The following is a 26,370-nucleotide window of genomic DNA, read 5'->3' as shown; positions in this document are numbered from 1 at the left end:
CGGAACATCTTTACCTGTGAGATGCACGGATACGTGTGAGATACCTCTCATTGTGAAACATTTTTAAATTACTTTTATGCAACAATCCTTCATCTGTAAAAACTATTTTATCTTCTGAGCCTATCTTAATTTTCATCCTACTGCTGTTGGATTTTATTGTTGTAAGCTGGTCTTGTTACACTGCAATTGCATTGGAAGGGGAGGGTTGTTGTGTGGGTGTGTTTGTGGTGCATGGCATATGTGTGTGACACACCACACATGAATCACTGAAATTTCTCGGGTTGCCAAGGGTAGATTTGGATTTGTTTATTTGTATCTAATCATCAGACCTTCACAAAGTAGGAGTTTAACAAAGGGAGTTATGCATGCAGGTCCCACTATCCAAACACTCATTATGTGAAAATAAAGGTATCCAAACTTTGCTGTACACCCCCCCCCCCCACAGAGTCAGACATCCAAAATAGCTGGATGTGCGCGTTTAGTACTGTAAACAAATAAACAGTCTTAAACAATTACTATTTTGTGTGTTCTGCTGATCCATGGCACCTGTTTCATAAAAAACTGGTGGGAGGGAGGGAAGGGGAGAGAGGTCAGACAAGAGAGCATTTCATAGAATCATAGAGTTGGAAGGGACCCAAGGGTCATCTACTCCAACCCCCTGCAATGCAGGAATCTCAGCTAAAGCATCCATGACAGATGACCATCCAAACGCTGCTGAAAAACCTCCAAGGAAGGAGAGTCCACCACCTCCCGAGGGAGACTGTTCCCCTTCCTTGTTTGCTTATGCAAGGTTTCAGATGGTTTCCCCATCATTTTGGGATCAAAATTCTGTGGTCAAGAATTAGAAATTAGAATTAGAAATTCCCCCATAGGAATCAGTGGAAATTCTTGGCTTGTTATGTGAACATTTCTCAGCGATTTGTTGAGAATGTGTCATGTTCGGATAGCGAGACATGTCTGTACATCTGTATCCCATTGGTAGAGAGTTAGCATAGGGAAAGGTAGCTTACAAGAATACTAGTGCTACATAATGTAAAAAGTAAATGATTTGTTTTTATCTCAAGTATTTTAAAACTATTATCTTCTAGTTATAAGATGCAGCTTTTTGTTGTGTGCACTTTTTTTTTTTACTGAGCTCCAGCTCCGAGGGCCTTCTGGTGGTTCCCTCACTATGAGATGTGAGGTTACAGGGAACCAGGCAAAGGGCCTTCTCAGTAGTGGCACCCACCTGGTGGAACACCCTCCCATCAGATGTCTATTTCCAACTACTGTATCTGACTTTTAGAAGACATCTGAAGGCAGCCCTGTATCGGGATATTTTTAATGTCTGATGCTTTACAATTTTTTATATATGCTGTAAACTGCCCAGAGTGGCCCAGCCAGATGGGTGGGGCATTATTATTATTATTATTATTAAGCAATGGAGGAGTTAATGGGAAAGCAGTGCTGTGGGAAATGGAATAACTTTTCTATGGTCTTTTATTTCATGCATGAATGGAATGGCTAATGGTTCTTTCTTCTTTTCTTAGGGTCGACATGTCAAGACAGGCCAACTTGCAGCTATCAAGGTCATGGATGTTACTGAGGTAAGTTCAGAGTCATCATCCCTTTCTTAAGGAAAGCATAAAAGGAATTTATTCAACCCTGAACACTTAATCTCTCCAGGAGGAGAGAGATCTCCACAACAGCATGCATGCAGATCTCTGGATTAGGGCCAAAATGAAAAGAAACACGCACTCATCTGATAATGTCGGCGTCATCACAATAAACCTATACTCTTTTTAGGTTGAAAAGGAAATGGACCCAGTAAAGATCCCAAAGGCCTTAAATGCAGAAACATCTGCTAAAATGTTGAGCAGATTGTTGGCAGAATTCAGCAGTGTAAAGCAGTAGTTGTAATGGACTCGGGGGGAGGGAGGAGAATTCAGCTTCATATGACAACGGGGAGAAATTAATCCAACCAGAGACATAAAAATATACACCTGTAGTTAAACCCTTATTTTTATCTTTAATAGCTTTAGTCAAAGGCATTAAAAATAGACCAGTTTTTCATCTAGAAGTAATATTTTAAACATCAAATGAAAGTTTAATTCTGAATTTTACAATTAAATTAATTCTGCATTTTACAACCAGGCAAGATTTATTCATCAAATGTGTTTTATTAGCTCAGCAGTGCAAAATCTTTTTGGACCAAACAGCCTAATGTTAAAAAAACTTTTTATTTATATAAATCACTCGGCAATATGAAAGCTTCTTTTCACAGAGAAGGTACCATATTTTAATTGGCAGAATTATTTAGCTATTCTGGGTGGCAATTTTAGAGAATCTCTCCCCCCCCCCCCCCGGCTTAATCCAGAATATTGTTTCATTCTGAATTTGACATCCAGGTTTTTGTTATGTGTGTGCTTGCTCTTGCAACTGAAGACCCGGCAAGACTTTGCATCTATGGGTTAACAATACTTTAAAAAACAAAAACAAAACAAAAACAAAACATAAGGCAGCAAGCAAAGGATGCTTCCTACAATTATAGGAACTCAGTCATTCTCTGTATAATAGCTGTACACCAGCAGAACAAGGCTAGAGTTTGCCAAACATGGTTTAATGTGGGTTTTTTTTAAAAAAAGAACAGTACATTCTTCCTATATAGAGGGAATTAATGTGCAATGACAACTTGCTTGAAGCCTGTCACAAGAAGACTCACGATTAAAGTAACTGTAATTAATGTAGGGACAAGACATTCTTCAGAAGGTAGATGGTTAAATATATCAATGCATGAATTAAGAAAACCATTTCCTGCCATGGAGCCAGGAGGCTTTTTAACAATCTTCCTTCATAGAAAGGCAGAAGTAGGGTGGCGCTAGCAAAGGATATATTCTTTATCAGGCATCCTCAAACTACGGCCCTCCAGATGTTTTGGCCTACAACTCCCATGATCCCTAGCTAACAGGGCCAGTGGTCGGGGAAGAAGGGAATTGTAGTCCAAAACATCTGGAGGGCCGAAGTTTGGGGATGCCTGTTCTTTATTCTCTTCCTGCAGGTAACAGGGTTCAAGTTTTGGAACAATAATATTCTGCTGTCAGGCTACTTGCAGAGAATGATCCTCCCTCCCTCTTAGGGAGCGATTCACTCTTAAAACCAACATGTTTGTCAGGCAGTGCTTGGTTCCATCAGGACACTTTGTGGAAGATGCTTGGTGTTAATTTTATAAAGTCATAGTTTGAAACAAATACATATTCTTGTGCAGCTGGAATTTTCGCCTCCAGGCTGTGTAAAAGAGAAATCAAGCTAGTGTAAAATACTTTAATTTATCCGGATACTTTTAAAAATGAAAATGCTTTAAAGTCACAGTTCCTAGTAATACGATGAACACTTATCTTTAAGAGAAATCAAGCTAGTGTAAAATACTTTAATTTATCCGGATACTTTTAAAAATGAAAATGCTTTAAAGTCACAGTTCCTAGTAATACGATGAACACTTATGTTTAAGAGGAAGAAGCCGACACCAAATTTAAAAGTAATGATGGTGCAGAAACTATTAAAATATGACATTCGTTCAGATAATGTGAATTTGAAACTGCACATGTAAAAACAGATTGCAACACTTACCTTTCCCTAGCAGATGTGGGGACATCTTAGTTAAATGAATTTCCTTTTGAAAGAACTACCTGCTGTTGGTCAGCTTACAGGCCAGCGTTGCTTGTTCCCCTTCCTGCATGATGGTGATGAAGTGCATTAAATTCAGGTGTGACTTTATTAAGCAATATTGCTTAATCTTGGTTGTCAGTGCTTGGTTTGATGCTGCATGAAAATCAATATATTATGACTCCTTCATTTCAGTATAGATACTGAAGACTTCTTGCTTGTTGAAGCATCATGGTTTGGGTTTTCTCCAAATGTTCCCATGTTGTGGCACTCATTTAATTTCGTTGTGACTTTGGTGGTTGTCTGTTCAGCATAACTTTTATTTGGGCTGAACAGTCCAAATGGGTTACGTTAAAATTTTTTTTTGATGCAGTCTGTTGTTGTTCTTGCATAAGTCATAGCTGTCAACCCCTGGATTTGAAGATAAGGAATCCTATGGGGCTGTCAACTCCTGGATATGAAAGTAAGGGTGCTGAATTAGGGAATTTCCTGCAAAAAGGGGAAAGTTGACAGCACTGGCATAAGTTGAGAACAGGAGTTGTATCCATGTCTAAATCTCTAGTGTATGCAAAGTGTATTTTTATCTACTCTAGTAAATCAATCAGACTTGGATTTGTTGGAGGGAAATGACAAGCAGAATTAAACTGCTAATAACTTATTTAAATACCACCTGTGAGTGCTTGTTTATGGCCACAAAATTATGAAAGGTTGGAGGAATGCGATTCTGCTGCAGACACTCGCTGCAGGGATTTGACACTGAAGTCTGTGGAGTTTATTTTCACAACAGTGGAGGGTTATACATTGGCTCTTATCGAAGGCTGGGAGTTTGGGTTTTCAGGGCACAATCCCTGATTATGTCAACGGAAGCCCTATTTAACCATTGAAAGCACTGTTAGGGCCATGCATGGAATTAGTATTTCTGACAAAAGCCCAGAAATTGCCCACATGGAATCATAGACTTGTAGAGTTGGAAGGGACCATGATAGTCATCTAGTCCAACCCCCTGCAATGCAAGACTCCATTGCCCAATGTGGGGCTTAAACCCGCAACCCTGAGATATTAAGAGTTTCGTGCTCTACCATCTGAGCTGTCCGTGAAACTTGGTTGTGACTAAGGTGTTGATTCACATGCCAGTGTCATGTATTCTGTTTGCATTAATGTGCAGGGAGTGGGTCATGGGAGTGAGTGAAAGAGGCTTCTGTGTGCCCATAGGTTGTGTACAACATCTGATGGAATTGAGTACGGTGGCCCAGTTTCCACATCACAATAAATAGTGGTTAAAAGTTTACAATGTATCGTGGCTTGCTGTTTGGAGCAAAACAAACCACATTCCCTGTTATGGACATAGTGCTAAGCCAGGGGTCATGGTTTGTGCTGCCACTTGTGCTAGGAGTGAAGTAGGAGCCATCTTGCACGTTCATGGCAGGCAACTATGGTTTATTGTGCCATGTGAACACTGTGTGTGTGGTCCGTCTGTCTCAGCTATGTGAACAGTTTTGCGTGTGGCGAATGAATTGTGAGCTGACACTTAAGACACACTTAATCGTGAAATTTGGAGTCACTGGCTATCAACAGTAAACTTTCCTTAGATTTGTATACTACCTCCACTTGCAGATGGGATCCATTCCGGAGCTCTGGTAGGATCCCGAGGTTTCCACAACCTTAGGCTTAGGGAGCTGGGTATGTTTAGCCTGGAGAAGAGAAGGTTAAGGGGTGATATGATAGCCATGTTCAAATATATAAAAGGATGTCATATAGAGGAGGGTGAAAGGTTGTTTTCTGCTGGACACGGAGCAATGGATTCAAACTACAAGAAAGAAGCTTCCACCTAAACATTAGGAAGAACTTCCTGACAGTAAGAGCTGTTCGACAGTGGAATTTGCTACCAAGGAGTGTGGTGGAGTCTCCTTCTTTGGAGGTCTTTAAGCAGAGGCTTGAAAGCCATATGTCAAGAATGCTTTTTTTTAAAAAAGAAACTTTATTGGTTATTACAAATCATTACACAAAATCTACAAATATACAAAAAAAAAGATGAGGTAAAAAAGAACAAAAAACAACAAAAAACAAACAAAAAACAAACAAAAAACAACAACAACGAAATACACATATATGTCCATTCAGTTAATCAACATTTAAAATACATCAGGTCCTTACCAATTTTTTTTATTAATTTCCCCCCGTCCCCCCCACCCCTTCCCCTTCTTCTCAACCTTCACTAAACTGTCTTATCAATTTTCCTTCTTATCTGTATCTGCACCTTTTAGTTTCTTTTCCAACAACATACCATTTATTTTACTGATCTTCTACAACTTTTTGTACATTCTTTCTATCCTATTTTCCTATTTCTTTCCTTTTATGTCCTGTTCCTTTCTCTTCTCTTTTTCCTCTCTCTCTGCCATGTTATCATTTGAGCGTTTAACAATCCTGTAATAGATTTGGTTTTTCCGCCTGGCACTTAATATAGTCCATGAATGATTTCCAATTTTTCGCACTATCTTCTTTCTTTATTCTCTTTACTTCATCATATATCTTGGCCAAATTGCAATAATTCATTACTTTAATTTGCCATTCCTCCTTGGTTGGTACCTTTTGAGACTTCCAGTCTTTTGCGATTAATAGTCTTGCTGCTGCTGTGGCATAACTTATCAAACATCTATCCTGTGGCCTGATATCTTCCCCTAACATGCCTAGTAGGAAGATCTCCGTTTTTTTTCTTGAATGAGTATCTCACTATTTTTTTTAATTCCCTGTAAACTTCCTCCCTGAACACCCTGCTTTGATGCTTTGATGGTGTTTCCTGCTTGGCAGGGGGTTGGACTGGACGGCCCTTGTGGTCTCTTCCAACTCTATGATTCTACAACTGGAAGGACTGCTTCTGTGCATGTGTGTGTGGCGGTAGAGCACTTCTGTGCATGTGCGCTCAGCAAAAACCTGGGAAAATAATTCCAGGTTTGCAGCTTATGTATCCCAAAGTTTACGTAAGCAGAGGGATGCGTAAGCGGAGGTACGACTGTACACAACTATGCCTGCCTCAAGTAATTATGTTTTTCAAAAGTTACTTAGGCTGGAGGCAAAGGTGTGAAAGGAATCGACTTTCTACCATCACTGAAATCTTCTTCTTCTTCTTCTTCTTCTTCTTCTTCTTCTTCTTCTTCTTCTTCTTCTTCTTCTTCTTCTTCTTCTTCTTCTATCACTCATAGCCGAGTAAGATTGTCTTTCATAAACACGGTTTTAACAATGGGTCTGTAAGTGACTGTGGAGGCCAATTCTGGATCCACACATCCTTCCACAGTGGGAACATTGGTTTCCAGGTGGGAGTTGATCACGATGTGGATTTGCCAAGCGTGCCTTCCTCTTAGCATGTTTCTCCCTTGCGTCCTGAGATTAAGTTTCTTCAAAGCCCATGACACCTTTGAATACTTTCTTGGCTCTTCAGCTAAAGCTGCATTCCTTTCCAGTACAACTTTTAAAACTGGCTTTCCTCTTGAGGTGTAAGGACCACTTTTCTTAACTACGTCACCGGGGGTGGGGGATGGGGCATGGGATGGAAAGGAAACCTTGTAGGCAGCAGTGCTAAGTGAATCGGATGAGGAAGGCTGCGGCAAACAAAAGCACATGACGTAATAATAAAGAGGTTAGTATGGAAGTTGTCATGGCATTTCACTTCACAGGTTTTTGCTGATGAAGGCGAACACTACTACGCCTTAAGAATGCATAATATTGTGATTGCCACTGAATGGGCAAGCCTTCTCAGACTTAGGAAGTGAAGAGGGAAGAGAGAACTCACTGGGCTCTAACCTCAGCTGTAACCCATTAATCTCTCTCAGCTGCTGCAGTCTGTTCCGAACTTCCTTATGGATGAAAATGAGCCTTTGAAAGTTTTCACTCAAGTTCCAAGGAATGTTGAATCAGGGCAGCATCAAGCCTTTAATGAGCAAGTGTAGGTCACAGCAGTAGAGATACAGAGTTACTCTTTGTAAGGCAGCACTGGAAACGTATTTGCACAACTCCCTGCCCCCAACACACACTCATGCACACATAAGAGTTTATAGGAGTCCTTTGTCCCCATAGGAAAAAAACTAAGCCTTAAATGAAGCTGCAGGCAAATGCTTAACTGTAACTTTTTTGAAAGATAAGGAGGGAGGGAAAGATTCCTACTGCTTTGAATAAGCAAAAAACTTCATTTCCCTGAAATTCAGTCAACTTTTTGTTTATTTAAAGGCGACACCACTTGCCTTTTCAGGCAATGATTCAGGCATGGGAAATTGAATAATATGTATAATGTCCTAGTCACCTTTTTGTGTTTCCCTCCCCAAAAAACTTAAATGTTTTTTTTTGCTCGCTTGTTTTCTGAGTAGGGGAGGTTGTGTTTTTTTTCTTTTTTAAAGGCAAAACGGTAAACGCTTTCACATTATTGGGAGTGATTCTCTCCTTCCTCCATGGTAACTCTACATGTTTTCTGTATATTTATGTTTCACTAGAGGGAGAAATTCCCACTGACTTCCAGATTTAAACTGTTGTTTACTCCCTTCGCCCTTGCACCAACAGTAGCATTCAGTTTAAGCCAAGATGTCTTTGGAGCCTTGTAGCTGAAATGGCAAGAGGTAGATTCTTTCCTCCCCTAAAAGAAACAAGCCCAATGCTTTCCTTTTATGTAGAAGCTGTAGCTATGGGAACCTATGCACAGGAAGCACAAAGAAGCTACTTTTAGACATTTAAGCCCTCACCTCCCCCTGAGAATTATTTCCTTTAGTCTGTGGTCCTAGAATTAGTGTTGTATCATTCCCTGCATTAGCCTTCTTTAAGAATATATTTACTTTGGTTTCAGGATTTTGGGTATAAGCTTTATTTTAAAGTGAGGGGGGAGGGGTGCACAGAGGAGTTTTAGATAGCCCCAAAAACAAATAAATCCTATTGTGAAGTGCTCTCTCTTCTTATAATGCAAGGTGATGAGTTAGTGGGAGCACGTCATATCCTTAGTCACCAATTTCTCATATCTCAGGAAATCATTCTTCCTTTGACCTAATTTCCTCATACCCAAAAGAGTACACAAATGTGCTCAACTTCCTTCCTCCCCCAAAGCATCCTTTGCCGGCTGGTAATGTGACCCATCTAGAAGGAACAGCCTTGAATCTCGCTGGGTGATCTTGGGCCAATTACACTCTTTCATCTCTCTCAGCTCTCAGGATGCTTTGTGAATATAATAAAGGTGTTGGGTGTATGCCATCTAGCCTTTTGGAGGAAGGGAGGAATACAAATGGTTTTTTTTTTTAAAAAAACTGATGGACTATGGTCCCCCGATATTCTCATGGCTCCAGCTTGAGAGCAGTATGGTATAATTATTGAATGGGTGAAGTGTGAAGCCACCTCAGCCTTGGGCAAGTTGGAGGGGTGTCTGCCTCAAACCATCCTTACCATCTAACCCACATCAGAAGCTCATACAGTATACAATATAAATGATGTGATTTTTATTAACTGGACTGTGAGGTGCTACATAACACAGGCTCTAGGCAGTGTTAGAAACTGAGATATGAAAAAGGTAAAGGTACCCCTGACCATTAGGTCCAGTTGTGGACAACTTTGGGGTTGCGGCGCTCATCTCGCTCTATAGGCCAAGGAGCCGGTGTTTGTCTGCAGAAAGCTTCCAGGTCATGTGGCCAGCAAGACTAAGCCGCTTCTGGCGAAACAGAGCAGCGCACGGAAACGCCGTTTATCGTGTTTCTCCGAAAATAAGGACACCGTCTTATATTTATTTTTTCTCAAAAAACACACTATGGCTTATTTACAGGGGATGTCTTGTTTTTGTCCTCCTTCTCATACCGCGGCCGGCATTGCTGCTGCGCCTATCACCATGTCTTATTTTCAGGGTATGGCTTATATTCCTTGAATGCTTAAAAATCCTGCTATGGCTTATTTTTTGACTACGTCTCAAAATAGGGGAAACGGTACCTTCCCACCAGAGCAGTACCTATTTATCTACTTGCACTCTGACGTGCTTTCGAACTGCTAGGTTGGCAGGAGCAGGGACCGAGCAACGGGAGCTCACCCCGTTGCGGGGATTTGAACCGCCGACCTTCTGATCGGCAAGCCCTAGGCTCAGTGGTTTAGGCCACAGCGCCACCCGCTATGAAAGCTAGGAGCTAAATGTGCTTAAACCTAGGTTATGGGTGCTGCAATGGTGTGTCTAGGTGCACTGTTTATAACAAGAATACAGTAAAGCTGAAAATGAATGAACTGCAGCTAAAATCTTATGTTCATTTTTCACATGGTCTAGTCCTCATCTGAAGACTGCAAAAAACAAAGCCATACTTCCCCTGCCTGACCCCCCATATATTCTTGTGAGGGTCCCTGGAAGTGGGGAGGCAGACAAAGGTCTTCCTTTCCTTCCAGCAGTGGCAGTTTTAATCTGAAATCTTAGGTGCAGTACTGTACCCAGAGCTCAGAAACTGCTTGCATTAATGAAATTGCCTGTTGCAAAATGCACCTAGAACAATGGGAGTTTTGAATGCTTGCTCCAAGCAGCCACTAGAGTCATCCTCCACTCCTTCCTAGTATTGGAAGTATAGTTTAAACCAGCCTTGTAATTAACAACTTGCCTGGTGTCACAGGTGACCAAACATTCCATACAGGAGAGTGAACTGGGTTAGCAGATGAGGGACATATCACCTAATTTCCCCTCTCCAGTCTATTTGGTCTCCATGCTGGCTGTGCAGAAAGGAGATCTTATCCCTCAGCTATATCTGCCCTTCACCAGCCTATTCAGTCAAAGGCAGGCATCGCCTCCAGATGTTTTGGCCCTCCAGATGTTTTGGCCTACAACTCCCATGATCCCTAGCTAACAGGACCAGTGGTCAGGGATGGTGGGAATTGTAGTCCCAAAACATCTGGAGGGCTGAAGTTTGGGGATGCCTGGTCAAAGGTGTTTAAAAAACAAACACCCCAATGAATATCCTGTGTCTCCATGCTGGCTTGCCTAATAAAGGACTTGCCTTCCTCTACAGCCTTCACAGAAACACAGGCTATGAGCCTATTGACAGGTTAGTTTTTTAAAAAAATATTGCTGACTAGTAACGTTTGAGGACTCAGGCTGTGTTTAAAATTATAGATGTGCAAGTAGGCAAAGATTCTGACCTGTTGGGGCTGAATTTTATCATACTGGTATCACTCCTCCTTTCTACTTATGAACTGTCTTCTCATGAGATCCTTTAGGGATTTTTCTGTAAACATTTTGCAAAATACTGATTATGAATACATAGAGGGGATTCTATTTTTACATCTCGTGTTTGGATTATTCTGATGTGTACTTATGTGCAATTGAAGCATTCTTGCAAGAAGATTCACTGGCTGCTGGAAACTGTCTTGCTGACAGGGAAAAATCATATTATTTCTGTGTAGAATAATTTAAATTCAATATATTTCATGCATGCTTCATTTTCTAATATAAACGTTATGCATCACTTCCTGCAGAGAAAATGGGCCACTGTTTTTTGATTCCAGTTATAGAACAGTCCTGAAGATTGAAATCCATAGATCAATCACCCTTTGGAGACACACCCTGACAATTTTTGTTCATGTATTTTTGTTTAAATGGCAAGCAAGAGGCAGCTGATCTATAAATGATCGCTTCCCGTCACTAGCTGTGATGCTATCTGCCTTCCTGGGTGCAGTCTTCAGCATTAAGCTGCTTGGCCACAATTTAGCTTGATCTATCGTATCTGCAAAACGGAAGGAAACAAAATAATTTGTAAGAAACACATTACATGTCTGCCGTAGAAAAGATATTGCTTAATGCACGTTTCTACATTATGAATTAAGATTTGAATTTGAGACATTTTGTTTTGGGAGAGAGGATTAAAATAGAACACTTCTCCGTATTTATGCTTTAGCTTCAGGTAAATCGGTTCTGCAGCCTATTTTAAGGCATTCATGGACAGATGATAGCTTGGCCATTAGGAATATGCAGTGGGCTTGAGTGTGCTCACCATTTCCATGCTTTCCATGCTTTCCATCCTGCACTTCATAGTTTGCAATAACCAGAGTTTGAATCAGGCATACACAATGTATGCGTAATACACAGTGCACCTGAAACTGCTTTCTTATCCTGGTTTAGAGGCTAGCAGTAATGATAGGGACATAGGTTCTTAAATAGTCAAACCATAAGTTCATCTAGCTAAGTATTGGCAAAACTGACTGGTAGTTGCCATCCAGGATTTCAGATGGGTTTGTCTCCTCACCCTACCTGGAGATAGTTAGGGATTGAACTGGAGACCTTCTGCATGCAAATTTTCTGTCCCACTGGCAGGCAATTCATGGGGTGTGTGCAGTCCTTTCCCTTTTTCTGGAAAAAAAAGGTAAAGGACCCCTGGACGGTTAAGTCCAGTCAAAGGCAACTATGGGGTTGCGGCGCTCATCTCGCTTTCAGGCTGAGGGAGCCTGCGTTTGTCCACAGACAGCTTTCCGGGTCATGTGGCCAGCATGACTAAACCACTTCTAGCACAACTGAACACCATGACAGAAACCAGAGCACATGGAAACACCATTTGCCTTCCCGCCTCAGTGGTACCTATTTATCTACTAGCACTGGCGTGCTTTCAAACTGCTAGGTTGGCAGGAGCTGGGACAGAGCAACGGGAGCTCACCCCGCTGCAGGGATTCGAACCGCCAACCTTATGATCGGCATGCCTAAGAGGCTCAGTGGTTTAGACCACAGCGCCACCCACACCTAGCTTGCCAGCTATCATTGACAACTGCTGCCAAATTTACCCCTACTGCTGCTGCTCCAAAATTTGTTGCTGCTGCCCCTGCCACCAAAGTAAGATTGCTGTTGCTCCACCACCCATCACTTAAACAAACAAAAACAAACACAACCATTTCTGTTGCAGTCCTGATATGGCTGCCTCTGCGAGCTTCCTACTGTTTCCTTCTCCTCCTTTCCATAGACATGCCAGGTAGAATGTCTTATTAGGTGCATCACCTTGTTGGAAGCTCTATAGATTCCTGTTGGAGTTGATGCGCTTAGCGCTGATCTGATAATATTTCCTGAAAAATATTCTTAAGGTCTGATTGACTTTGGTAGAGAAAGTTCCTCCCTTGGAAATTAGTGGGTTGTAAGTGTTGAGTTCTTATCTGGTTTGGTCTGTGAGCATATCTGTGATGAAATGGCCTTTGGGTGTGAATGGGATTTATTTATTTTTGGTCTGATTAATAAATGCCTCTTTTGTCTGCTGTTCTTAAGCAGGTATGGTAACTGTTGATTGTCAGCAGTGTCCTGCCTGTATGATGTCATGTCTACAACAGACAGACATGACCACCTTGTGACTTTGTTCATTGTTGATTACCTTCCCATGTTAGCTGCAAGGTTTCAGTGTATGGCTGGCAGCTGTGCTGCTGTAAACATCTGGACTATGGATATAACCCTAGCAACTCTGTGGAAGTGGTTTTGTACTCTGTTATAGCTATCAAAACAACAACAACAAGATATGTTTCCTGACTGGCTAATGATCTATGAAAACAAGAGAAGTCAACGTAGGGTATGCATATAAATCTACTCATACATAAAACTTACAACGGAATGTATCATAGCCACAATAGCCAGTAAGTAGGTCTCTATAGATTATAGATCAGGCACCCCCAAACTGCGGCCCTCCAGATGTTTTGGCCTACAACTCCCATGATCCCTAGCTAAGAGGACTAGTGGTCAGGGATGATGGGAATTGTAGTCCAAAACATCTGGAGGGCCGAAGTTTGGGGATGCCTGCTATAGATAATACAAGATAGGGATGCAGGTGGCGCTGTGGGTTGAACCACAGAGCCTAGGGCTTGCTGATCAGAAGGTCAGCGGTTCGAATCCCTGCGACGGGGTGAGCTCCCGTTGCTCGGTCCCAGCTCCTGCCAACCTAGCAGTTCGAAAGCATGTCAAAGTGCAAGTAGATAAATAGGTACCGCTAGAGCGGGAAGGTAAACGGCGTTTTCGTGCACTGCTCTGGTTTGCCAGAAGTCATGCTGGCCACATGATCTGGAAGCTGTAAGCCGGCTCCCTCGGCCAATAACGCGAGATGAGCGCCGCAACCCCGGAGTCGGTCACAACTGGACCTAATGGTCAGGGGTCCCTTTACCTTTACCTAAGAAATGAAAGATGGAAGGGGATGGGCTTGCAAAGTTAACATTCTGAATATATGTAAATATATTAAACAGGTTGTAACAACATGTACTGGTACATGAAACAAACATTTTCCAAAAGCAGTAACCGGGTGCATTTTTACTAAAGTCTTCAATGTCAAATTGAGAATTAGTTTTTTTTAAAAAAAAACACTGATAATTTGGAAGATTATGCCTTCTGGATTCATGCTCAGCTGGTGTTCACGGTTCTTGAGTGGCAAATGGAGACTTTTTCGAAGAATTGCATGCATGTGGCTCTTGGCTATGGATGATATCCATTTCATGCACATTGTACATGTTGTTACATCTTAATTGATTAATATATATTTACGCATCTCTGTAAATTCGCAGGGTACCTTTGTGTTCTCAAGAGTTAGGCCAAGTTACTAATAGAGTCTAATAGAGGAACGGCCCTCTACTAGTCCAGAACACCGGAGGAAATTAGTGTAAAATAATGAGCATACGGATGTGGGTTGCAGGAAAGGCTTTCATATATTTGAGATAATTCCAGTTTTCATATTTATTTTATAAAATATCAAATATGAAAACTGGAGTTCTCTAATCCTAGCTTTCATTGTAATTTGAATAAATTTGGCTAGTCATAAAATCATAGAGTTGGAAAGGGACTCCAAGGGTCATCTAGTCCAACCCCCTGCCAATGCAGGGATATCATCTATCTATATCTATCTATCTATCTATCTATCTATCATCTATCTATCTTCTAGCTATCTATCTTCTAGCTGGTACAATTGAATGACTGCCATTGATGAAGAACTGCTAAGTTGTGCGAGTTATTTCCTTGGCCCAGTAGGGTAGCTCAAGTGGTTCAAGCAATGGTGTGTGTAAAAGTAACAGCCTTTGAGTGTGTTCAGAAAGCAGTACAGAAATAAAATTTAGCAAAAAAAGGGGCAACTAGCCATTCTGTTTTGGCCCCTGCAACCTAGGTTCTGGGAGCCATAGGGTGAATAGGTGTTCAGTTTCTAACACTGAATGTTCACAAACATCAAGGGACTTTAGGTCTTGGAGAGAAAGTGGTGGATCAAGGTTCACAATGGTTTTAATGGTCAAATCAAAGCAAAGGTTTTATAGTCAGTGCATAGAGAATTGCTGTGGAAGTCCTTTTGCTAGCCTGTTTGCTGTCTTAGCACCCCAGCACCCAGACTTGGCAGATCTGTGATGCATCGGACCTCCACAACACTAGCACTAGACTTCTGTATCAAAATGCCTTCCTCACGTTATTCCTTTTGTGGAGATAGTGTTTTCTTTCACTTACATCTAGTACAGGCACAGGCAAACTCTGCCTTCCAGATGTTTTGGGACTACAACTCCCATCATCCCTAGCTAACAGGACCAGTGGTCAGGGATTATGGGAGTTGTCGTCCCAAAACATCTGGAGGGCAGAGTTTGCCTATGCCTGATCTAGTATATACAGCAGCATGGAAACAGTTGATTATCTGAATAAATTAGAACTTGGGAGAACAGGGAGAGGAGTCATAGCTCAGCAGTAGATCACATGCTTTGCATGCATAAGTTCCCTAGTTCACTCCTTGCCCTCTCTTGTTAAAAAGATTTTGGAATTTATCTCTCTGTCTGCTGCATTTCCTCCTGTTTTCTTTTTCGACAGAAGCCACTGTGGTAGTGGTGACATTGTGTGTATTTTGTTATTGTTGCCTGGAGTCTGAGCAAAGCTTTTAGATGAAAGAAAAAAAGACTTGATAGGAAGAACATTTCCATAGCATTCCCAAGCAACTAAAGGGAACACAATACTCCTGTATGCATTTAAGGAATACAGAATAAGAGAGAGAGAGAACAAAAACAAACCATGCATGAATGAGGGTCTTTCTCAAATACTGCTAACTGGCTCAATAAATGTACATACAACAGCTGAAAGTAATGTGTCCCCACAATTGAAGGCAATTCTAGAAATCGACCCCTTTCCAAAGAAGTCATAAGCCTTTTGAGTGCCTTTAGTAATTTGCCACTTTTCCATAGGGACGTTGACTCCATAGGGCTGTGTTTGATCAAACTCCCATTGTGTTGAACTAGCAGTATCAATAAGTTGTCTACTGCCCTCTTGTTTTGGGTTTTAAAACCAACTCTGATTGATAGCAGTCAAATTTGGTTATTTAGCACTAGGCTCTGTAATGAGGGCTGTTAAGGATTATTCTCATTTGTTGCAGTCTGAATGTCCATGTTAATGTTGTCCTAGCTGTCATCCATATTCTAGATCAGGGGTCGGCAAGGTTTACGTCGCCTAGGCCGGTTCACTCCAGCGGAGATCCCTCCATGGGCTGGATTGCACATGCACACGGCTGCGATTTTCTGTGTCTGCGCAGACACAATTTTTGGTGTCTGAGGATGCGCAGATGCAATTTCTGGCACTGCGGAAGCAAGTCCCCGCACCACGCTGTGCCGGTTTAGCGCAGCGCGCAGGGGTTCGTCAAGCAGGTGGCTCGGTTTGGGGGCAGCTCGTGGGCTGGTTAAACGACCCCCGTGGGCCTTAGGTTGCCTACCTATAGTCAGGATAATTCCTTAACAAAACGGGGTTGTTGCCCATCTGAGTATTTATGACTGAAATCAGCATAGGGCTTTCTGCACTACCACGGTAAATCCTGTGTGATAACTTTAGAAGTTTGTGAGAAGACATTGTTTTCTTTTTTGGGGGGGAAAACGTATTTTCACAGATCCAACTGCGCAGTTATTTCGTTTATATGAGAGACTTATTTTCTTGTTTTCATTTTATCCTTCTGTATATCAAAGGCTGTGCTGTTAAGAGGTGAAGAACTGGAGGCAAAGTGAAAGAAGTGAAACAAAAGAGGGAGGGGAAGCAGCCACCATTAGGAAAATCGCAGCAGGTGGTTGCATTATCAGTGACAACAAATGAGTATTGTGCAAGTGTTTTGGCTCTGATACATGGAAATGGTTCCAGCATGTGCTTGCGCAGTTCTGCTAACCCTTGCTTCAGGCACTGCTTATAGTCCCATAAAATACCCAACTGCCTATTGTTTGAAGTTTCCCTTTTATCTTTATTCTATTTTTTATTGTCCTTTCCCAGTGATACTGTGATACAGAGAGTTAATTTTCTTTGCAAATGGCAGTGTCACACCCTGGCTGGCCTGTACACCCCAGAGAGAGGGCTTATCAATGGTAGTATCCTTTTTAAACCACTAAATAAGGAGCAACTTGTTTTTAAGTCACTTAAGGAAATGCATTATGGAAGGTGATTAAGCCAGAGCTGGTGGTCAGTTTACTCCCCCAGCCTACATTGCAATATGAAGTTTGTAAATCTATGAATTGTGCAATAGTTTCTAAAAAAACCCAACCCAAAACCTAACCTGATTCCCTGGCCTAAACGTATTGGTATCTAATTTACATGCAAGCTGCAAATATTCAACAAACAAAATGATAAAAGTACATGGCATTAAATTTGCATGCTATGAAATAGTTCAAAGTGGATGAATTAAGGTATTTCATCGGGGGAATCAATAATGCATACAATGGGTTTTATATTAAATATAAATCCCAGTATTGTTTAAATTTTAAGATAAAAGGCAATGAACTGTTAACATACTGATTTTATTAGTATCCATTCATTATGTTCCCCATTAATTTTGTTGAGCTATACTAGGCATAGGCAAACTGGGCCCCCCAGATGTTTTGGGACTACAACTCCCATCATCCCTGACCACTGGTCCTGTTAGTTGGGATGATGGGAGTTGTAGTCCCAAAACATCTGGAGGGCCGAGTTTGCCTATGCCTGAACTATACATTTTTTTAAAGAAATGCAAAGTTTTAAGTAAATAATAATAATAGCAGATTTTTTCCCCCGTTACAAAAATGTTTCTGATGCATTCTACTGGTTTATAAATTTCTTTATTGGGCAAGAAATGTTTTTTTATTTCCAATTTATGTGTTCTTTCTATTCTTTAATATTTCAGCACTGCTTTTATTATGGTTTGTATACTTCCAGCATTGTACAGTTCAACCTCTACTCATGTACGGAATCCGTTGCGGAGGTCTGTTTGTGAGTCGACCTGGGTCGCTGGTAGAAGCACCGTTCTGCGTTTGCGCATTCGGTGGCAGCGCCATTCTGCACATGTGCAGACGACGGAAGCCGCTTCTGCGTGCGCACAAATGGCAGAAGCCACTTCTGTGTGTGTGCGAATCACGGCAAACCCGGTATTTACTTCTGGGTTTGCTGCAATCATGAGTCAAATTGTTCGCGAGTAGGGGCGGTGGTAAGTTGAGGTTCTACTGTAGATGGTTTTCAGTAATAAATTATGGAATTCTACTGTACTGGTTCAGACTTTGGCTGTGTACACTCCCTGGTTCTCTTTTGCCAAGAGATTTCCTCTAGACATATTTTACTGCAACATCCAAATAGTCTCCTCCCATATTAGCTTTACCCTATGCTTTAAGATCAGCACCAAGTGACATGATAGAACTGCCATCTCCATCAGAAGTGGGGTACCCCAATAAGACCCCAACTGTTGTATCTTAATCATGCAATGATTAAGGGTGCTCATCAATGTCTCCTCCTCATCCTGGAGAGTAGTGACTAGTGGGGTGCCACAGGGTTCTTTCTTGGGCCCAGTCTTATTCAACATCTTTATCAAGGACTTGGATGATGGGCTTGAGGGCATCCTGAGCAAGTTTGCAGACCACACCAAATTGGGAGCGGTGGCTAATACCCCAGAGGACAGGATCACACTTCAAAATGACCGTAACAGATTAGACAACTGGGCCAAAGCAAACAAGATGAATTTTAACAAGGAGAAATGTAAGGTACTACACTTGGGCAAAAAAATATGAAAGGCACAAATACAGGATGGGTGACACCTGGCTTGAGAGCAGTACATGTGAAAAGGATCTAGGAGTCTTGGTAGACCACAAACTTGACAAGAGTCAGCAGTGTGATGCAGCAGCTAAAAAAGCCAATGCAATTCTGGGCTGCATCAATAGGAGTATAGCATCTAGATCTAGGGAAGTAATAGTACCACTGTATTCTGCTCTGGTCAGACCTCACCTGGAGTACTGTGTCCAGTTCTGGGCACCGCAGTTCAAGAAGGATACTGACAAGCTGGAACGTGTCCAGAAGAGGGCAACCAAAATGGTCAAAGGCCTGGAAACGATGCCTTATGAGGAGCGGCTTAGGGAGCTGGGTATGTTTAGCCTGGAGAAGAGAAGGTTTAGGGGTGATATGATAGCCATGTTCAAATATATGAAAGGATGTGGAGGAGGGAGAAAGATTGTTTTCTGCTGCTCCAGAGAAGCGGACACGGAGCAGTGGATTCAAACTTCAAGAAAGAAGATTCCACCTAAACATTAGGAAGAACTTCCTGACAGTAAGAGCTGTTCGGCAGTGGAATTTGCTACCAAGGAGTGTGGTGGAGTCTCCTTCTTTGGAGGTCTTTAAGCAGAGGCTTGACAGGCATATGTCAGGAATGCTTTGATGGTGTTTCCTGCTTGGCAGGGGGTTGGACTGGATGGCCCTTGTGGTCTCTTCCAACTGATTCTATGATTCAATGCCTTCCCAATGGAGGTTCTCTTGGCACCAGCTTTTGTCATCTGTTACAGGGGTCAGCAACCTTTTTCAGCCGTGGGCCACTGTCCCTCAGACCATGTGGTGGGCCGGACTATATTTTGAAAAAAATATATGAACGCGTTCCTATGCTCCATAAATAACCCAGAGATGCATTTAAAATAAAAGGACACATTCTACTCATGTAAAAACGCGCTGATTCCCGGACCGTCCGTGGGCCGGATTGAGAAGGCGATTGGGCCGCATCCGGCCCACGGGCCTTAGGTTGCCTACCCCTGGTTAAAGGTTTTCACACAGAGGCTTAAAAAGCAACAACTTTGGATTAACTCTTGTGATAATTCCATGGCACCTTGCTCCCATTATTTATTTTGGCTTTGCTTCTTATGCACCCTGCCTTTCACCCAAGAAACTCAGACCAGCAGACACAGGTCTCTGAGGAAGTCTATTCTAGCTAAATAATGGGCTTGTTTTGTGCGGTAAAAAGAGAAAGAGGTATAAGAGACCTTTTGAAAGTTTTCCAGTCCAAAGAGCAAATAAGAGGGCCTTGCAGACCTTACCATTGGTCCAAATCGGAAATTTCTCTTTCAAGTCTTCCAAGTGCTCTGCTTGGAAACTGGAATGATCATACAGTAACCAGCACTACTCAAATCGTGTTGTAGACCCTACCCTTAGTTTCTTTGGTCTCTGCTGGCAGTCACATTTTTCTCATGCTACAGCTGCCGTGTGAGAGGTTGACTGACAGGCTTCTTCTACTTGAGACATCTGCACTTATGATGCAGCTGTACTGAAAACATAGGTTCAGTGCCTCACCGGATTTGCGTATGAGCTGTGAGACGTTAGTTGCTGGATCAGATGAATGTGGTCTAGTCTTGTGTGTCACTGTATAATGAAATGCCCATACACAAAAAAGCTTACACTGCCAAACAAGAGTACTGTTTTTATCATAATCATGCTGCTCATGCTAGGAAGTCAATGTAAAAAAAATATGTTAAAAAAATTATGTAGGAATGAGAATAAATTCTAATTCGAGGAGCTAATCAGATACCCATTCTTTTATTGCACCATTGAAAACGTTTTATGCTTTGGTGCTGATGTTTTCCTAATTAATTTGAACATCATATTTACCTCGTTTGAGAAATTTGTTTCTGTTTTCCTGTCGTTCTTGCATGCTGCTGTTATTAGCCGGATTGGTATTTTGGGGTTCATCATTCATTAGTCACCTCACTAAGCTCTTACGAGAGATCCAAGAGACAAATAGAAATGCATAATATTTGGTGAGGGAACAAGATCCTTTATTCTCAACATGCCCTCTTATATGAATAGGGAGAGGGGAAAGATGAGCAGGGGAGCAGATTGCGGTTAATGAATTGCAATGTACTTGCATTTTTGAAAACTGCAAGTAGAAGTCAGTGATGTACAGTAACCACCAGATGTCACTGTTGTAGATCATATCTTGAGGCAACTGTATTGTGTGCGCATGTGTGTTTGGGCAAGGTCTGTTGTCCTATGCACACAATGTTGCTAATGTGCTGTGACTCTCTTAAGCAGCCAGGGCATGAATATTGGAAATGTGTGGGAATTTGGTATTGGTTGTAATTCCCCTTTTGTAGAGCAAAACTGAAACGTACACAGTAGGATCGTTTATAGCGCGGAAAATGTAGCTCGCTGCTGTAGTTCTCAGTAATAAGATGGGCTGTCACGAATTAAAGCTGGAGTCATGTCATGAATACCGAGGACGTGTACGGGACAGCATTTCAGGCCCCACAGTAAGGGTTTTAAAGTGATAATTGATGCCAGCTGCATTAAAATCACCACGAGAGTTTACAGATGCAGAATTGTATTTAGCTGGTTTGAAGTTGGCTCGCTTAGCCATTGTGTATTGTATGTCTGGATCCCCCAGTTTGTACGTAACAACAAGCCAAGATTATTTGCAAACTAAACACAGGTCAAACGATCTAATATTGGCACACTTGATGATCTTTGAAAGCCTATACAAAAGGGCGGGCGGGTGGAACAGGCAGCGAATTGCACTACTAATGCTAGATCTGGTTTTTAATACATTGGGCTGAACCTGTTTTCTCTGCCACGCGCTCAACCCACCCATGATTTCCACAGGATGGGATAATTTTGTGCTGCTGCTCTGAGGTTAATGGGGGAGATATATTTTTTTGGGGGGGGGGCGTGTGCCACAAATGCTGCAGTAGATGCATTCATATATACATATATCTATCTATTTCCCCCATAAAAAGGATGAAGAAGAAGAAATCAAGCTGGAGATAAACATGCTGAAGAAATATTCCCATCATAGAAATATTGCAACTTACTACGGTGCTTTTATTAAGAAAAGTCCTCCAGGACATGACGACCAACTATGGGTAAGCATGTTGACAAGGAAATGGGAATGTGAATTGCAACTAAATGCTTGATTCCTAGCAAAAAAAATACCCTGAATGCTTAATGCTACGCTCGCTAGCAGAGCAGGAAAACTCAAGAGAATTTAATCTTAAAAATCCTGTATAATTTTGTTTCCTTAATACTTGGTAGAAATGTGAAGAGTTTGCATAAATTCACATAAAAGAAGCATTTATTGTTCTAGGATTTTAACTAGTTTAAAGTAAAATAGCTCTGCTAGGTTTATCGTGTTTGTACGATAGGTTGAGCTGAGCTAAGCAAGTTAGCCTGTGCTTGGGATGATCAGCATCAACTGGCTCTTCCATCTTTCCTTTAAGAGGCTGCCCATTGCATCTCTGTATGAGCTGCTTTTCTAGGTTTGCCTCCTTCCAGTCAGGAAGCACACCCAGTAAAAAAAAAAACAATAGAAAGTAACGTGAGCATTCTATTTTTCTGCAAATAAACCTTTCGTGCAATCCACAGGTCTCACTAAGTTCAGTGGGCCTTGCTTACACACGCAGGTAAATGGGAATAGGATTGCAGCCTAGTGGTATAGAGCAGGGTTGGGGAATTTGTAGCCTTCCAGATTTTGTTGAACTCCCATCAGCCGTAGCTGACCCATGGCCAGTAGTTACAAATAATAGGAGTTGCAGTCATTTGACACTGGGAAGCCACAGGTGCCCTAGTCCTGGTGGAGACTGATTAGATTTCTAATGTCAGTTGGTAGGGGAAGCTTGTGTCCTTGCTCTCAAATTTTAGAACACCATGGGTCTTGGCATTCTAGAAACTCGGGGCGAAAGAGAGAGAGCATGTGTGTGATAGGATCTGTTTTTTTGCCTTGCTCATTGAGGCAGAACTTTACAATATCCAAACAATCTAGCAGTCTTTGGTTTTAGTCACCTGTTACTACTATATACATGCCATACATTATGTAATGTGAACATCTTTGTTCTCTGGAAGCTAATAAATGAATGTATTGATGTTAAAGGAATATAGATTAAGACCCACTTTGGCTGTTATGATTGTTTGCCTTCCTTAATTGTCCAGTAAGCTTTGTTGCAGTGCAGCTGAATCCCTGATATTTCTATCCTATATTGACACTCTCTCTCTCTCTCTCTCTCTCTCTCTCTCTCTCTCTCTCTCTCTCTCTCTCTCTCTCTCTCTCTGTCTTTTGTAGCTTGTCATGGAGTTTTGTGGTGCAGGCTCTATTACAGACCTTGTGAAGAATACGAAAGGAAATACTTTGAAGGAGGACTGGATAGCCTACATCTCCAGAGAAATTCTGAGGGTAAGGAAATGATAAGCATTTTCTTTTTCTTTTTGAAAAACGAAACAAAAATGGCGAGATTTAATTCCTGCATTAATTCCCAGTGAATTGGCAGTGAAGTACATGGCTTTAACCCTGTGACATGAGACACAGGATTAAAGCAGTTCTTGAATGTTAATCATTTTTTAAAAAATATTTTTTTTAAAAAAAACAACACCAAACTTAAGCCAACGGTTACATAATCATTTTAACATAGGCTATGTGCATTAGAAATGATACTAAGTGGTGGGATCTGATGCTTCACTTGTAATGCAAAATATACCTCTGGGAGCAGCCTGATTACCAGCGGAGAAGAACGTTTTCCAAATGGCTGAAGTACATTCCAAACATATGGCCAAGGGCTGCTCACATCTTTGTCTGCAAATCTGCAAATTGCAATGGATATTAAAATACAGCATGTGTTTTCTTCATCCACTTCACAGGGCTAGCGCAGGGTGATTTCTCTGGGTTATGCAGCCAGGTGGTGGATCAATAAAAAGGACTGCGTGTTGGTGTGCTTCTGTTTTCTTTGGCACAAGTGTTACTCTTCCCTTTTTGTATGTGGCTTCTTCTTCTTCTGTAAAGCAATACTGAAGCTCAGATTTGGATACATACATACGTCATTTTATTTGTATGCTGCCTTTCCATCGTTAAAACCATGAATGCAAGAGAAGGCAGTTCTGTTTTAACCCGTACCCGTTTGCAGTGGCACAAACATTTCCCTTTGTGTTAATTCTCCTGGATAATTTTTGGCACTAAATGGAACACTAAGATAAAGTTCATACTCAAAATATATAGGAGAAGCCCATATCTCTACCTCAGTACTGCTCAAATCTGAACCCTTATGTGTGTATCAAACAGCATGGATTACTGGTAGAATGCTCTCTTGCTGCTTCGTTACTTTCAGCGTGTAGGTAAAGCCCTGATTTGTGCTCCTCCAACCTATTAAGGGACCCAGGTGGCGCTGTGGTTAAACCACTGAGCCTAGGGCTTGCTGATCAGAAGGTCGGCGGTTCGAATCCCTGTGACGGGGTGAGCTCCCGTTGCTCGGTCCCAGCTCCTGCCAACCTAGCAGTTCGAAAGCACGTCAAAATGCAAGTAGATAAATAGGTACCGCTACAGCGGGAAGGTAAACGGCGTTTCCATGTGCTGCTCTGGTTTGCCAGAAGCGGCTTTGTCATGCTGGCCACATGACCTGGAAGCTGTACGCCGGCTCCCTCGGCCAATAATGCGAGATGAGCGCGCAACCCCAGAGTCGGTCACGACTGGACCTAATGGTCAGGGGTCCCTTTACCTTTACCTAACCTATTAGAGGGGATTTGTTGGCTGCTTTGGAATCCTGCCTTAAGTGCTGTTTGGAAGCAGGGACCTTCCATAATGTTTTGGGTTTTTAACACTTAAAAATCTACTTGTGTGCTCAAAATAATCTTAAATCTACAATAAATTCCAGAGTACGTTAAATAATAATCATAAAACAAGCAAGGCAGTATTCCCCAACCTGATGATTCCATCAATACTGCTGCAGGGTATATTGACATAGAAATGCCTTCCTACAACAAATGAGCATCATTTCCTGGCAGGTGTTCCTTGAAAGGAAAATTATCTGTTGTGTTTTGACAGCTACTGGAACCTTATCACAGGCATAGGCAAGCTCGGCTATTCTAAACTTTTTCTAGAATGGACAAATCCTTCACTCCCAAATTGCATGGACCACTACCACAACAGATCATGGAGGCATTTTGTTTATTAATTATGGCACCGCTGCTTCTGTAGCAGTATATTCCAGAGGTCAAGCCCGTATTCTTTGTGGGGAACAGTATTATCATTGCCTTTATTCCAGTCCTACCCGGTGTTCAATTTAATTGGATCTCCTCATTTATTTTTAACACATGGTGTAAAAGCAGCTTGGGCATAGTAAATCATGATCAAAGATTTTTGTTTAAAGCAAATCGCTTAACTTTGTGCTATTAATATTAATCATTCAGCCCCAAAGCACTTTCAAATAATGTCTGTTGTGGGCAAGAAAGAAAGAAAGAAAAGAAAACTGGCTGCTTAGGGAGTGTTGCTTATAAGTGACCTGGCCCTTGCACTTGACTCAAAGTATCTCCATCACAATTAAGTTTCATGAAAACAAAAGAGAACAGCAGTAAGTCTGCAAAAGTTTCTGGCTCAGAAATATTTACTAGCCTATCTGTTCTCCCCCCCCCCACTGGTACCTAAAAGAAAAATGAACCAACTCCAGCAAAGCACTTCTTCCACGTCATCTTCACTTGTCACAGGAGACGGATAGCAAGCATGTCTTCTTTTCTCATGGAATTTCAGAGTTCTTCATTCATACAGCTCGGTACTTTGTAAATATCAACACATGCACTTAAGTTCTAGAAGTTTACAAGGTTCCCCCCCCACCAGCTTTGCATGTTGCCTAATGAGGTGAGGGGGAACACGAATGATCATGCCACCATGATATGTCGTGGTAGTGGGTCCATGCAATTTGGGAGCGAAGGATTTGTCAAAAAAGTTTGATATTACCTGGAAGTTAAAAACCTCAAGGCTCTACTGCCTTCAAGGGTTTCCCAAACATGGGTCTCCAGCTGTTTTTAGACTACAATTCCCATCATCCCTGACCACCGGTCCTGCTAGCTAGGGATGATGGGAGTTGTAGTCCAACAACAGCTGGAGACCCAAGTTTGGGAAACCCTGCTCTACTGCATCAAGCTTCTATTCTGCCAACCAACAATCAGGTGGTGGCCTTGCCAGAAGTGGTTTTTTACCACCACCTATCCTGATAACACCAGCTGCAGCCTCTCATTGGAGGTAAATGGTCTATCTACAGTATGGTAATAGGTCAGATTGATTGCATGCTTCCTGTTCTTTGTGCCACTTGGGAACTTAGACAGTGAGAAGAAAGAGTATCCAGTGGTGTCCTAGCATGCAATGGGAAGTAAATGAGTAAGACTTAAGGCACTGCAAATAATTGCAGCAAACAGTCAACATAAACCATTTCCTGTCCCTCCCCTCCAATAATTTGGTCATGCTTGAAGACACTATCTGTACCAAATAGATTTATATATCTGCTCATCTACATAACAGTACAAGCTAAAGAGAAAAATATGCATCCAGAATTCATACTGCTACTGTGCTTTAAGTTTGTCACATCCAATTTTTAGCCTCCTCTGGAGGCAGTTACATGCAGTAAGTAAAAGTGGTAAACAAGTGTTCCCGATTACTCCTTGTGTCACATTTCTTCTTAGCCACCCCTTTCCTAAAGCTGAACATTTGTTTTTTAGTCCTCTCTTACACAGTTGAGTCATTCCATATTCCTGGCAAAAGT

General features: G+C 41.8%; 1 protein-coding gene across 4 annotated transcripts in view; it reads left to right on the top strand.

The window, feature by feature from the left end:
* The window catches only part of MAP4K4 (mitogen-activated protein kinase kinase kinase kinase 4), a 132,934-nt gene that overhangs the window by 55,167 nt on the left and 51,397 nt on the right, over nt 1-26,370 (top strand). For all 4 annotated transcript variants that reach the window (XM_035116248.3, XM_035116247.3, XM_035116245.3 and 1 more), the window contains exons 3-5: nt 1,530-1,586; nt 21,592-21,717; nt 22,911-23,021. In XM_035116248.3, coding sequence (XP_034972139.1) covers nt 1,530-1,586; nt 21,592-21,717; nt 22,911-23,021 — 294 coding nt within the window. The remainder of the gene's footprint in view (nt 1-1,529; nt 1,587-21,591; nt 21,718-22,910; nt 23,022-26,370) is intronic.

Source organism: Zootoca vivipara, chromosome 4 (assembly GCF_965207765.1).
Source record: "Zootoca vivipara chromosome 4, rZooViv2.hap1.1, whole genome shotgun sequence".
NCBI classification, from domain to species: Eukaryota; Metazoa; Chordata; class Lepidosauria; order Squamata; family Lacertidae; genus Zootoca; species Zootoca vivipara.
The sequence above is the reverse complement of the archived record's forward strand: the minus strand, read 5'-3'. Positions and strand labels throughout refer to the sequence as shown.